Consider the following 14,929-nt stretch of genomic DNA (forward strand, 5'->3'; position numbering starts at 1 on the left):
CTGCCTACTAAGGGCCTCCCTTTAATACGATTCTTCTGAGGACTTTTTCCCCATCATGCCTTTTCTCCCATCATGCCCTACCATCATGTCTGTGTCAATGTGGCAACCTTCCTTTGTACTGCATCCAGACTTCTGCGGTTATAAGAGAAAACGGCTCGCTTTCCCTTATGGGGTATTCCGGAGCCCGTATAGAGTCCTTAAGTGGGTTCTCTATCGGTAGGGGAAAATAACAGAGGCCAACCAGAGTATATTGAGAAGCAAAGCAGCTAGTAAGCCTGATCTTTATTCAAGGAGATGTTGCAACAGGGTCCCCGCTCCCCACACGCAGGAGGGAGGACAACCCTGAACAATGGTGCGCAAGCCCTTATATAGACTTTTGAAATTGCCCACCCTGTAGCCCATGGCCACCACCACCCCAAAACATCATACACACATCACAGAAGGAGGCAGTCCCCAGCAGAAATCCTATCTGCCAGGATACCTGATAATGGTCACTGGTTGCATTACCTGGGCAGCCTGGCCATTCTTTTGTGATGGTTAATACTGTATATACTTGAGTATAAGCCTAGTTTTTCAGCACATTTTTTGTGCTGAAAAAGCTGCCCTCGGCTTATACTTGAGTGAGGCGGGCAGTGGGGACGGCGAGAAAGAAGCCCTTTCTCTCCGCTCGTGCCGCCACCCGCTCTCCCCAGTCAACCACTCCTTAAGAAGCGTACAAGAACAGCGGTTCTTTACTCTCCCCAGGCAGCTTGTTCCATTCCTGAACTGCTCGCATAAATGCAAACTTGGCAAAGGAGGAAGAGGAAGGAGCAGCCCAAAGGGCTGCTTTCGGGCTGCTCGTTCCTCCTCCTCCTCCACAGCGGCAAAGGTGAACCGGCTTATACTCGAGTCAATAAGCTTTCCCAGGTTTTTGTAGGAAAATTAGGTGCCTCGGTTTATATTCGGGTCGGCTTATACTCGGGTATATACGGTACTTTAGTTCCTGAGCCCAGGTCACAGGCTCACCCTGTTCATACACAAAGACACCCTTAAGACGGGATTTGCAAGCAAAAAGACGATGGGAAGGCTTTCTCCATTTGCCTCCCTTACTGCAGAGGAATACTTGAGGTCGTTGGGAGAGTCAAAATGGCTTCAGGATTGCTCTCCTGTACTATTTCAGACACATGGTTCATATATTTAGATATGTGTGCATTTATGAATATTTATTCTATATTTGAGACCTTAAAATTCTTATTACACTGTGCTGCTTACTCATTGGGGAGGCACATTCACCCTAGTTTCTAGTTACTCAGTGAGATTCAGGGCACACAGCCCAGTCCCCATTTGGTGCACCCCCCTCTCAAACTCTCTTTCCCCTCCACCAGTTGGAGGGTGAAGCAGGAAGTCTTCCCCATTAGATAGAGAACCCTACATAATCATAGATTCAGAAGGGTCATCTAGTTCAACCTTTGCAAGATAGGAGGAATCTTTTGCCCAAGCTGGGGCTCGAACCCATGACCCTGAGATCAAGAGCCCAATGCTCTACCAACGGAGCTAACAACCAATGTTCTGAACTGCATGGTGAGACTAACCATAGGCGTTAGGGGTGCGGGCCACTCGGGCACCGGGCTCTCAGGGGCGCCAGGCTGAGAGTCGGGGGCCTGATAGTTGGAGTCCAGGGAAGAGCCCGTGGCGGGTTCTTCTGCTGTGGGTGGTTCTCTGCCGCGAGTTCAGGGGCAAGTGAGCCAGCGAGGTGCTGAGGTGGCCGGCCGGCTCCGTCCTCCTGCATGCCTGGGATTGGCGTAGGGCTGTGGAGAGGCCCACCTAGAGCACCTAGAGCACTCCTCTGTGCCCTGCTCCGCCTTGCCTGCGCGCCTCGACAGCAAGCCCAGAGCGCACTGCCCCCCCCAAAAAAAGGTCAACAACTGGACAACCGGAGGGTGCACTGGGCAGATTTTTGCACCCCAGCCCCGCATATACTTAAGACAGCCCTGATCTTGTGGATCTCTGCTCTGCCCCCACCCCGAATGCTTTAAGAACCTAGCAGCAAGACCCCACTTCTGTCGGACGCCACAATGATTTTATCCGTCTGCATTCTTCGTAGGCCACATTCAAGGGCTGGATGGACATCATGTATGCAGCCGTCGACTCCCGTGAGGTAATTCTGGCTGAGGAGGAGGTGCTTGCTGAGTCCCACAAGCCTGTTGTAGGGGCAGCTGGGTCTGGCCTGCACAGTGGGGGAGGCAGGGTCCCCGACCGCAAGAGAGAGTCTCTTCTCAACCTCTTCTCTGACCTCCCAGGTTGAGGAGCAGCCTGAATACGAAGTGAACCTCTACATGTACATATATTTTGTCATCTTCATCATCTTCGGGGCTTTCTTCACTCTCAACCTTTTCATCGGCGTCATCATCGACAACTTCAACCAGCAGAAGAAAAAGATAAGTGTCTTTTGGCTTTGGGTTTCAGCTGCAGGCGTCACCCCCAGATGGGGCGGCTGTTAGTGGGCACCTCCCTCAGCAATGAAATTGGACTTTGAGGCACAATTCAGCAGCAGAGTTTTACTGCTACTCAGAGGCGTAGCAAGCCTAAGTGGTACCCAGTGTGGATTTTTTTTTTGTCACCCCCCCACATCTGCCCACACCCCTTCAAGTCACAGTGAGCGTTTTGCAAATGAGGTGCCACAAAGCATTGTGGGGGCGGGGCGCAAAACGCTCACTGTGACTTGAAGGGGTGTGGGCGGATGGTACCCCAGGTCCAGGGGGACTGAGTAAAGCAAGCACAGCTAATGCTTTTGCAGTGCTGTGGTGAGTCCTAAGCCCAAAGCCACTGGATTTGCTCTGGCTTGTGCTTGAGGCTCTAGTTGGAGGTGCCAAATGTCACCCCTTGAAGATGGCACCTTTGTGCGCCCTGAGAGGGCAGTGCCCTGGTGAAATGTGCCAGGCTGCTGGGTGGAGCCCTGGCTGGGCAGAGCTGTGCTTCTGTGGCTCTTCCCAGCAGGAAGGAAAAAGCAAAGTGTGTGCTGGGTAAGCCAGCTGCTGCACCGAGCACCTTATGAGTTGTGGGGTGGGCATGCTGAGAGTCACCCTCCTCCCCTGGAACCCGGGGCGGCCCACCACCCCCTAGCGACGCCCCTGCTGCTACTGAAGGCAAATGAGCAAAATGGTCAGAAATCCAATACATTCAGGATTGGCCCTGTCCATAAGAAATCCAGTCGCAGCAGACTTACATACAGTAAGTCTAAACCTTAACACTACATACAGAACACCACACCAGAAGGAAAAGAGATAGAAAGAGAAAGTGAGTGAAACCCAGGCTCCTTCTGGCCTTCCTTTTATAGTCAGCATGACCTTGACAGAAAGAAATAAGAGAAACCGTTTAAACCAGCTGTACTCAGCTTCTCTGAGGGAATAACCCAAACATTATGAAGTTTCTTTCCCACAGAGGAGCTTCCAGAACCCTCTTGAATTAAATAGAATAGGGAAGATCTCTACACATCAGATCGATACTTTCTGCGCTAAGAAATGCAAACTGACACACACGGCTCCGACTACAGGAGTCAGTATATGGTGCAGAGTTCAGGGACACCAGCTGGGACCAGTTCACACCGCTGGTTTTTGAGGTGGAAGCCCACCTTGATATTGAGCTCGGGTACCAAATCTGAGCTCCGCAGTCAGGCCTGGATCCTATTCTCTCAGCGCCGGGACTCTCTGCATAATAGCAGAGATTCACGGAGCATGTGCAGATCAGAGGGCTTAACTTGAACCACCACCAGTTTCTGTGCCAGAAGTAAAACTTCCCAAAATGGCAAAGAGCATAGAAAGTGGGGGGGGAGAGGAGACTCACGAGGAAAATAGGTTTTGTAGACAACATAGCCAGCTGGGGTTCCCCCGCAAATGTACATGGAATTAGGGTTGGGGGGGTGATTTTGTAGGCCACTTGTTCCATCGCCCCCTACTCAATGAAAAGGAATCTAGAATGAGAGCATTATCCAGGCTGCGTAGACACAGCCCTCGTAGAGCTATAATTCCCAGCACCCTTCATAAACTACAGTTCCCAGGATATTTTTTTTTGTCACAGTACACATTGAAAATGCATTATTTCCCCCAAAGATTCATGGGAACTGTAGTTGTTAAAGGTGCTGGGAATAGTGACTCTGTAAGGAGTAAACTGTAGTCCCTGTGATTCTTGTTTTTTTTGGGGGGTTGGGGAATCATGCACTTTAGATATAAGTTTAAATGTTCTTTAAAGGTATGCTGTGAATGTGACCTCTGTGGGGAGCAACGTGCTTCCATCAGCTGCTTCAAGACAGTCAGTAATGTGAGAACCTTTAAGCAACAGGCTTTCAAAAATTGTGGAATCCTAGAATTGCAGAGGGACGCTGTGGGTCATCTAGTCCAACCCCCTGCAGTGCTTTCATTGAATCAAGCCATTTCAAAACAGGGGCAGCTACGTATTCCCTGGACCTCTGGTTAGCCGCAGGCACTTGTGTGTTGCATCAGGGAGGGAAACTGCATGCCCTCTGAAAGAACAACTTTTCACTTTCTTTTCACCTTCTTTTAATAGACTGAAGTGGTTTGGCAGGGAGAAGGGAGAAGATGGCCAAAGCCATTTTTGGGACTGGGCCAGTCAAAGACAGCTACGGAGCAGGGCTTAGAGCAGCCGGTTAGATAAGTCTTGGGCTATTTAATTAAGCTAAGGAAAGGCGTAAGGCCACAATAGAGTAGCCTGGCAACAACTGGGACATTTCTAGAAATCCAAAGCTCTCACAGGACACTGAAGAGTGAGTTAGCATCATTTGGCAGGATGGAAGCGAGGGGAAGCCGAGAGACAGACTGACCGACAGAGGAAAATAAACTAGCACGCGTGAACAAGGTTTGGGTGTTTGGAAAAGATGGAGGCGGTCAAATGAAACGGATGAAACTCTGTAAATCCAGCCCAGTTACCATCGCTCAGCCCCATAAATTGAAAGGCAGATTCTGTGGTTCACACTGAGCCCTGGAAACTGGGTGTGAAGTGGGGCTGCCAATCAAAGACTGTGGAAACCTTGCGTGGGTCTTGGGCTCACTGCAACGAACAATTTCCTCCCATGTCTAATAAGTTGTGATTCCCTTTTTTACTTTGGAGGAAAGGATATCTTCATGACGGAGGAACAAAAGAAATACTACAACGCCATGAAGAAGCTAGGCTCAAAAAAGCCTCAAAAGCCCATCCCAAGGCCTCAGGTATTTATTTACTTAAATAACGAGAAGCCAGCTTTCTGGTCCAAGGTAGCCAACAGTAACTGCACCATAAACCACAACATAACACAGTGCACCGTGACGAAGGCTTGACTCTGGCATGTTGTATGATGTGTTTTACGGTTGTACAATTTTTCAAAGCACAAAACCCAACAACGTACTAGAATATACAGGTGAAACTCGAAAAAGTAGAATATCGTGGAAAAGTCCATTTATGTAAGCAATTGTTTTCATTAGCTACTGGGGTTTAATATATGAGATAAACTCATGGCATGCAAAGCGAGATGTGTCAAGCCTTTGTTTGTTATAATTGTGATGATTATGGCGTACAGCTGATGAGAACCCCAAAGTTGAAATTGTTAATTTGGGGTTCTCATCAGCTGTACGCCATAATCATCACAATTATAACAAATAAAGGCTTGACATATCTCGCTTTGCATGTCATGAGTCTATCTCATATATTAGTTTCACCTTTTAAGTTGAGTTACTGAAAGAAATGAACCTTTCCACGATATTCTAATTTTTCGAGTTTCACCTGTAAATCGGAATGAAACAATTTCCAAGCCACAGCAGTAAAGCAATAAAACTAGCAGTATGTGCAGAAGACCCATATCAATTTAAAGCCAGTGGAAACGGCGCATGAGAAATTATACCAAGGCAACTAATGCAAACATAATTTGCAGCAAGTGCAGCCGCAGTATTCCCCTGTTACGATCGAGTGCCTTTTTGTCCATTGCATCGAGAGATCTCGAATTCTGGCACCCACAGAGCCAGAGTTGCATGATGCCCAATATTCATTTGTTCACAAAAGGTCAGTTTCCTTATACAATTCATAAGAGTCTTATTCACAGGTTCACCATTCTGCTTTTGCACCAGTCAGGGAATTTGTATCCTGCTGGTTCTTAATGACCACAGGCATCTGTTAAAAGTGGTCCTGAGAACAGCTTAGGAAAGCCAAAGGAGGCAAGTGTCCGTCTGAAAGGATCAGAGGACAAACTTTCAATTTGCCACAGAGCTTTTTGCCCTTCCTCATGGTTCGGGTAGTATAAACCAACCTTATGTGCCTTTATTTAACAGAAGGCTCAGAATTTAAAAAACAAAAACAACTTCCTTCCTTCCTTCCTTCCTTCCTTCCTTCCTTCCTTCCCTCCCTCCTTCCCTCCCTCCCTCCCTTCTTCCTTCCTTCCTTCCTTCCTTCCTTCCTTCCTTCCTTCCTTCCTTCCTTCCTTCCTTCCCTCCTTCCCTCCCTCCCTCCCTCCTTCCTTCCTTCCTTCCTTCCTTCCTTCCTTCCTTCCTTCCTTCCCTCCCTCCCTCCTTCCCTCCCTCCCTCCCTTCTTCCTTCCTTCCTTCCTTCCTTCCTTCCTTCCTTCCTTCCTTCCTTCCTTCCTTCCTTTTCTATCCTGCAGTTCTTCCAAAGAGCTCAAAGGTAGTGAGTAATTCATGGGTTGTTTTCTATGTTACTTTTATAGCAGGGTCTCCGCTGTTGTTGGGCTACAACTCCAGCCACCCCTGACCACTCGTCCTGCTAACTAGAGATGATGGGAGTTGTAGTCCAAAAATAGCGGGAGACCCGAGTTTGGGAAACCCTGTTTTATATCAACCTTGTTGGCTTGATTAGACTGAGAGTTGGTTCCTTGCCTCAAATCATCTCAGTGAGGTTCCTATTCAGCCAGGGGTGTTCCCAGACCAAGTCCAACACACTGTCCTGTTATTCCACACGAAAACGTTTTGAAGCACACACACACACACACACACACACACACACTTAGATCATGTTCCATTGGGTTGGATGCTGGGCGATTGAGTATTTTCCCATTTCTTTGCCCGTTTGAATGTTCTTGTGTGGGGTTTTCTCCTCCATTTCTCTTCTCTTCTCTTCCCTCGTCTGTCTCTTCCCGTGTGTCTTTGTCCCTTTCCTGTGTCACTCTCACACACCTGTGCCTGCCTTCCACCCTACTAAAGAACAAATACCAAGCGATGATCTTTGACTTTGTGACCCAACAAGCCTTTGATATAGTCATCATGATCCTCATTTGTCTTAACATGGTGACGATGATGGTGGAAACAGACGACCAAAGCGAAACCAAGATAAACATCCTCTTCCAAATCAACCTAATCTTCATTGTCATCTTCACGTCCGAGTGCTTCCTCAAGATGGTTGCCCTGCGGTACTACTTCTTCACGATCGGCTGGAACATCTTTGATTTCGTCGTGGTCATTATCTCCATCATAGGTGAGGGAAATGTGAAGGTGGCAAATGGGCAGCATTTGGGCCTGCTCTCTTTCTTAAAAACTCTTAAATCTGACCCAAAAAAATTGTCCAGTAGCACCTTAGAGACCAGCTAAGTTTGTTCTTGGTGCTACTGGACAATTTTTAAATAATTTTTAAATATATTTTGACTTCGTCAGACCAACACGGCTACCTACCTGAATCTTAAATCTGACAGTAGGCATAATGGGGAATAGTAGGCCAGAGGCGTTCAGAAGAGTAGTGGAGCTAACATAGGAGCGTCTTTACCACGTTCAGCCTAGAAGCACATTTTTCTCTCTTTAGAGAAATCTTATTCTGTAGCTCAGCAGTGGGCAGAGGCGCCAGCTTCTCCAGCCGATCTTCAGAGGCCCGGTGTGACATCGCCCGATGTCCCAACGTCCTGATACCTTGATGTTGCACACACAACATTGTGTGACATCCTCTGAACGTTGAGGGGGCCTGGTGAACATAAGCCGGGGGACCAAAACTTGCCTCAGCCCCTAGGAGTTGGCACCTGTGGTGGTGGGGAACCTTCAGCCTGTGAGCCTGCCGGGCCTCTTCATTTGTCTGGCAAGGCCACTTCAGTTAAGTGAGGCCCACCTGCCTTACACCTGACATCAGGGATATGTGCGGGGCAGGTAAAGACACAGCTGGGCCAAAAAAGGGGTTTGTAGACACCACCAATCATCCAGCGAGCAAACACCACAAAGCCCTGTGCGTACTTTGCGAAGGGCAACGATCAGCTGACTGGCGGGGCTGCAGACATGATGGTGGCCCCTGCTTCTGCGGGGATGGACTAGGAAACTGGCACACACAGCCGAATCAGGCAGGATTAATCCCCTTTCCCCACCCACCCTCTGCCGATGATCCAATCTCCCAACAGCTGCTGTCGCCACCACCACCAATGTCAGGCGGCAGAGGAACCAACCCCCACGGCGGGTTGTCAGGAACGGATAAGACAAGGAAAAGTCCTTACTACCTGCTTTTTATTGAACATTCACACAGAGAGGCTTGGGAATGCAGCCTCTCGGAATAATGGTGTTGCCCCGATTGAGTCTCCACCCCCTCCCTCTCTCATGTGTCATAGCTGTGGGTGCTAAAAAGTGCCCTCTCCCTTTGAGCTCTTTGCTCTCCTACTTCCAAGGCTCTCTGGGAGGGGGGGGGGTCTGGAATGCTTTCTAAAGATGCTGAGTCCGTCAGCTGTCTCTACCCTGGTGCTTCTTCCTCCTCCTCCTCCTCTCCCATTATTTCCCAGCTTTCCCCCTCATCTGCCTCTGAGCTGTGACCTCCCTCAACCCCCTGTTATAATTCTGAACTGTCTTCTTCTTCTCCGGAAGGGTCAGACTGGGGAGGCAGCCTCCACCATTCCTCCTCTGCCCAGTCCCTGACATCACCTGGTGGACAGGTGGGTGTGGTTTGAGCAAGATGGGCTCATGACCCATCCAGGTGGGCCAGGGTTGTAGCAGGAGCCTGAGGTTCTCCACCCCTGCTTTACGCCATCAACATTTTATAAGCTCATAGGTCCCTTTCAGGCAGATTGTGGTGTTTTAAAATGTTGTTTCCTTTTAATTCCTTTGTGCTTCTTTGCGCCTTTGACATCTCAGTTTAGCTTGCTGTTAAAACAAAAGACAGAACCTTTTCTACAGTATTTATTATTATTATTATTATTATTATTATTATTATTATTATTATGATGATGATGAAGAATAATAATACCAAGTGCTTTTTTCTGGGGGGATGCAGGGGTAACATAACCCTAAACATTTGTGAATCTTTGTACTTTTGTCCATTTACTGTATGCATTTTTCACGATTTGAACTACAAAATGGTGGTGTTCTTGAGTCAAAATGAGAGTACCCCTAAACATTTTTTTAGGGGGGGAAAGGGACTGTTTATACCCTGCCCACCTGGCTGGGTTTCCCCAGCCACTCTGGATGGCTCCCAACAGAATATTACGATAAAATACGATAAAGCATCAAACATTAAAAACTTCCCTAAACAGGGCTGCCTTCAGATGACTTCTATAAGTCAGGTAGTTGTTTATTTCCTTGACATCTGATGGGAGGGCGTTCCACAGGGTGGGTGCCACTACCGAGAAGGCCCTCTGCCTCTGCAACTCCATTTGCTATTAACAGTTTTTAAAAACGTTATCTCTTTGATGATGGACAAGAGGTTCTGAAAAAAAATGACGTCTTCCTAACTGTCTTTCAGGACTTGTCCTCTCGGACATCATTGAGAAATACTTCGTATCGCCCACCCTCTTCAGGGTCATCCGCCTGGCCAGAATTGGGCGTGTCTTGCGGCTGATTCGGGGAGCCAAAGGCATCCGGACGCTCCTCTTTGCTTTGATGATGTCGCTGCCGGCGCTCTTCAACATTGGCCTCCTCCTCTTCCTGGTCATGTTTATCTATTCCATTTTTGGGATGTCCAACTTTGCTTACGTGAAGAAGGAGTCTGGCGTGGACGACATCTTCAACTTCGAGACTTTTGGCAACAGCATCATCTGCCTTTTCCAGATCACCACGTCGGCCGGTTGGGACGGCTTGCTGAACCCCATCTTGAACAGCGGCCCCCCGGACTGTGACCCCGAACTGCAGAACCCTGGCAGCCACGTGAAGGGTGATTGCGGCAACCCTGCCATTGGCATCTTCTTCTTCTGCAGCTACATCATCATCTCCTTCTTGATAGTGGTCAACATGTACATCGCCATTATCCTGGAGAACTTCAACGTTGCCACGGAGGAGAGCAGCGAACCACTGTGTGAAGACGACTTTGAGATGTTCTATGAGACTTGGGAGAAGTTTGACCCCGATGCCACGCAGTTCATCGATTACGCCATACTCTCGGACTTTGCAGACACCTTGCAAGCTCCGCTGCGGATCCCTAAGCCCAACAAGATCAAGCTGATCACTTTGGACTTGCCCATGGTTCCTGGGGATAAGATACATTGCTTGGACATCCTCTTTGCACTCACCAAAGAGGTGCTGGGGGACTCGGGGGAAATGGATGCCCTAAAGCAGTCCATGGAGGAGAAGTTTATGGCTGCCAACCCCTCAAAGGTCTCCTATGAACCCATCACCACCACACTGAAAAGGAAGCAGGAGGAGGTGTGCGCCACCAAAATCCAACGGGCATTTCGGCGGTATTTATTAAGGCGGTCGATGAAACAGGCCTCTTACATGTACAGGCACAGCCAGGATGAGGAGGCCCTGCTGGAAGGAGCCCCAGAGAAAGAAGGATTGATTGCAAAGAAAATGAATGAAATATATGGGTCTTCGGGCTCAGAGGTAGACATCCAAGTGTCTCCAGAAACGTCCCCACCTATCGAACTCAAACCAGTTGCCAGCGCAGAGGCTACGGATGACCCTAGCAAAACCAAGAGAGAGGCGGATCGTGGGGGAAAGGAGGAAGGCGACCCCGGCAAAACGAAGGAAGCGGAGGATCCTGGCAAAAAGGAGGAAGGCGACCCCAGGAAAACGAAAGAGAAGAAGGAAGATCCCAGCGGAACAAAGGAAGACGATCCCAGCAAAAGTAAAGAGAAAGGGGGCACCAAACGTGGTGTGAAAGAGTCGTTTGTATAATGCAAAGCACTTTTGGCCAACTGTCAATTGGCACCCAGATCCAAAAGACTTCTCTCACAGGGGCCCTTCCAAAATCATGTGCTGTAGTGAGCTAACCACCTTCTCTTGCCAGGTTCCCGGTACTCAGCTCAACATTGTAACTTTGGAAACAGAGCCTCTTCTGGTTTCAAGTTGGGGTTTTTTGTTGTTGTTGTCCAAATTCACAACAATGAGCAAAGATACCTTATTTTTTCCTTATGAGGTTTATGTGAATGATCTCTGTTGCAGGTGAAAAGAACAGGTGTTTTAGTTTAATGGTAGGCGACGTCCGATGTCACATGGTCCAGGGCCAGTTCTGCTTTCAGTGCTTCCCTGCTAGCGTTTTTAAGAAGTCTTGGAAGAGTCAGAAGAGAAGGAAATGGCCAAAGATGCAAGTCTTCATAATTTCAGTCCTGCCACGTTCAAGCTTAGGCATGGAACCAGAAGACCAGTTTTAAGGAACTCAACCAGAGTTGTGTATACGCTTCACTTAAAAAGAAAAATGTATGAAAAACTGGGTTTTGTAGCCTGAATCAATTACGCAAATTTTCCTGTGGCTGCATAATTTATTGTGCTTGTCAGGGGTGCACAAAAAGCCTTGCCTCTGTATCACTGGCATGGAACAGACGTGCACACACACAAAAAACTTTCAGGCTTTATGTTTGCAGCCTCAAGGCCTAGATACCTGCTTGCTTTTTCAATGAAAGCGGAGGTTTTAAAGATGCCGAATTCAGTGCACAATGTCAAATTCTGTGCTCATGCGAACATGGAAAGTAGAATGCACAGAGCCCTGGATTTAACTAATGCTATCTGGCTGGACAAACTTTGTGAAAACTTCTGTCTTTTCCAAAAGCAGTGAAGAACTGCCATCTGTACTGGTTCACAGATATTAACATCTGCATAGGGTTCTGTGGCTGACTTCTTATGAAAAAAGGAAGTATTTATTTATGTTATCTCCTGGTAACAGACTGATATGCAATTGTCTTAGGATTGTTTCCAGCATGCAAAGGTGAGGTGAATGGAGCTGAATAATAATTGAAATGAGGGGACAGTTTGGTGAGCAAAAATCCACAATGTCTTAAAAAAAACAAAAACTTGCTTCAGCTTTTTCCTTTCAGGTATTTGAAAGGACTCACAATATATTTTTTTGTGTTAGAAATGGTTTAAAGTGCAATTAAGAGTCTTAACCATTTGAACTCTCTATATTGTTTATTTTTTAAAAGTAAAAAATAAATAAATAGCAAAAGTAATGTGCTGATCTGTTCTCAGGGTTTAATGTCAGCTTTAAAATTGTTCTCATTCTCTACCAATCACCTAGGAAGTTGTGCTGCGCTTTTACATAGTACTGTATATTCTGTCCAGAAATGTGGGCCGTTTTGCTTCTCCTCTCCCTCCACTCCACCAGTGGTGCATTTGAGTAATTTTAGATTCATTCTTCTGCATGGAGTCCTGGACTTCTGCCCCAAAGTCCTGTCCTGACGGCACCACTGCCCCACATTGCCCCCCACCCCAGTCCACACAGAAGGCAGGGTATGGCATAGAAGCTTGGAGTCTGCATGGTTTCTTCCCATGCGCAGGGCTAAGGAAAGGGAATCTCAGAGACTGAACCGCAGGGACCTGCTATCTGGATAACCCAATAGTTTCCTGAACCAGCCCCCCAGAAATACAAAGGCAAGATATTCCTGGTAAACATCCGTTTATATCAACTGCACCCATGCAAGAAGATGTTCCCAGTGGCTTGTGCCCTCAGCCCAACCAGTTTAAATAATGGGAGAGACATGAATATTTAAGAATTGAAACAGTACTGGTATTTGCTACCCTCTCTCAGCCCTGCATCACTCCACCGAATCTGACAATAAGAAATTGGTTTATTTGTTCTGTTTGCCACACTCTACCTCTGAGGCAACCATGATTGCCACCTTTTAGAAACAGTATATTGGGCAGTGTGGGTCATTGACCTCCTCCTGCAGTTGATCAAACTTTGAAAAGGCTGCCACCCACCCAAAAAGGGAGGGGAACTGCAGTTTTGTTGATGTAATAATCTAGTCATAATAATAATAATTTATTATTTGTACCCCGCCCATCTGGCTGGGTCCCCCCAGCCACCCTGGGCGGCCTCCAACAGATATTAAAATACATTTAAAATATCACAGGTTAAAAACTTCCCTAAACAGGGCTGCCTTCAGGTTATAAAGCTTTTGTTTTATTTTTTCCACTTGCAGCGATAGATAGATAGGTAGATAGATAGATAGATAGATAGATAGATAGATAGATAGATAGATACCGGTAGATAGATAGATAGATAGATAGATAGATAGATAGATAGGAAGGACGTGGGTGGCGCTGTGGTCTAAACCACTGAGCCTTTTGGGCTTGCTGATCAGAAGGTCAGCAGTTCGAATCCCCGTGACAGGGTGAGCTCCTGTTGCTCTGTCCCAGCTTCTGTCAGCGTAACATTTCGAAAGTATGCCAGTGCAAGTAGATAAATGGGTACCGCTGCAGCAGGAAGGTAAACGGCGTTTCCGTGCACTCTGGTTTCCATCGTGGCGTTTTGTTGCACCAGTTTAGTCATGCTGGCCACATGACTTGGAATGCTATCTGCAAACACTGGCTCCCTTGGCCTGAAAGCAAGATGAGCGCCACAACCCCAGAGTCGCCTTTGACTGGACTTAACCATCCAGGGGTCCTTTACCTTTTTAGATAGATAGATAGAGAGATAGAGAGATAGATAGAGAATCTGCACAATTTCCTAACCACTAAAAAAAAGTGTGCAAATAAAATATCCCCCAGAGAAGGCTCGCTGAGCAATTTCAAATAGAACCAGAAAATGGCAGGATGTTCTGACAATGGAAACATTGAGGTTAATAGAAAATTAGCCATCATCCCTTGACCCATGAGGAGTGAGTGGATAGGTGGTTGTCATCCTGTGGACTTCTAACAATTTGCTAGATAGTGGGTATGTATAGAGCAGTCGGTTTTGGTCCACACGTACAGTACAACCTTCTCTGCAGGGTAGAGTCCAGGAGAAACCAGTTCTGCTTCCTTCCACCAGATGGCAACTCTGCACAGCGTCACAAAACCACCACATCACCTTCCCCAGAGCAGCTTTTAAAATAACACACTTTGGTCTTAAAGTATAGATGGCACCGAGGAATTGTTTAATTGGATTAACTTGCATAGGGCCTGAAATATTTAACTCTCCTTCCTTGGAGGTTTTTAAGCAGAGGTCGGATGGCCATCTGTCTCAGATGCTTTAGGTGAGATTCCTGCATTGAAGGGGGGGTTGCACTAGAAAGATGACCCTTGGGTTGGGTCCCTCCGTGATTCTGTGATTCTAAGGGGGGGTAAGAGGGAAGGAGTACCGGCGCTGGATTTGGAGGCAATTTCATCTGTCTTCTGAGGAGTGGAGCAGAGGGGAATCCAAGCACACACACCCCACCGACAGCAGAACCCCAAAGCACTAACTCCTGTTTGTATACACGGTTGTACACACCACAGGTCTAGTGCACAAACTAAGACCGCACATGGCACCCTAATAAGGTCAGCCGTCCTCCATGCGTTTATTGTCCTTTTAATGCATGTGCCGTGGCCTTCCTGTTACCATCCCACACAGCTGGTTTGTGTGCACCCAGTGTACGTTTTGCACACAGAAGGCTTTCACTTTATTATGATGCCATTCCTTGATATTCTTACTCGACACATCCCTGAACTGAACCCCGGAACTGCCACTAGGTTCTGGGTTTAAGCTCTGATGAACTGCACCTCAAGTCTTAATAATGATGATAATAATAATAATAATTTATTATTTATACCCCGCCCATCTGGCTGGGTTTCCCCAGCCCACTCTGGGCATCTTACAGCAT

The 14,929-nt window shown here is 47.4% G+C and overlaps 1 protein-coding gene across 2 annotated transcripts in view; it reads left to right on the forward strand.

The window, feature by feature from the left end:
• The window catches only part of LOC117058283 (sodium channel protein type 4 subunit alpha-like), a 98,765-nt gene extending 85,643 nt beyond the window's left edge, over positions 1-13,122 (forward strand). For both annotated transcript variants that reach the window (XM_033169348.1, XM_033169347.1), the window contains exons 22-26: positions 2,084-2,137; positions 2,280-2,417; positions 5,097-5,201; positions 7,179-7,449; positions 9,679-13,122. In XM_033169348.1, the coding sequence (XP_033025239.1) occupies positions 2,084-2,137; positions 2,280-2,417; positions 5,097-5,201; positions 7,179-7,449; positions 9,679-11,048 (1,938 nt within the window). In that variant the 3' untranslated portion in view covers positions 11,049-13,122. The remainder of the gene's footprint in view (positions 1-2,083; positions 2,138-2,279; positions 2,418-5,096; positions 5,202-7,178; positions 7,450-9,678) is intronic.
• Positions 13,123-14,929: the final 1,807 nt, after the last annotated feature.

The sequence above is a fragment of the Lacerta agilis genome, chromosome 14 (genome assembly GCF_009819535.1).
Source record: "Lacerta agilis isolate rLacAgi1 chromosome 14, rLacAgi1.pri, whole genome shotgun sequence".
In the NCBI taxonomy this organism is placed as follows: Eukaryota; Metazoa; Chordata; class Lepidosauria; order Squamata; family Lacertidae; genus Lacerta; species Lacerta agilis.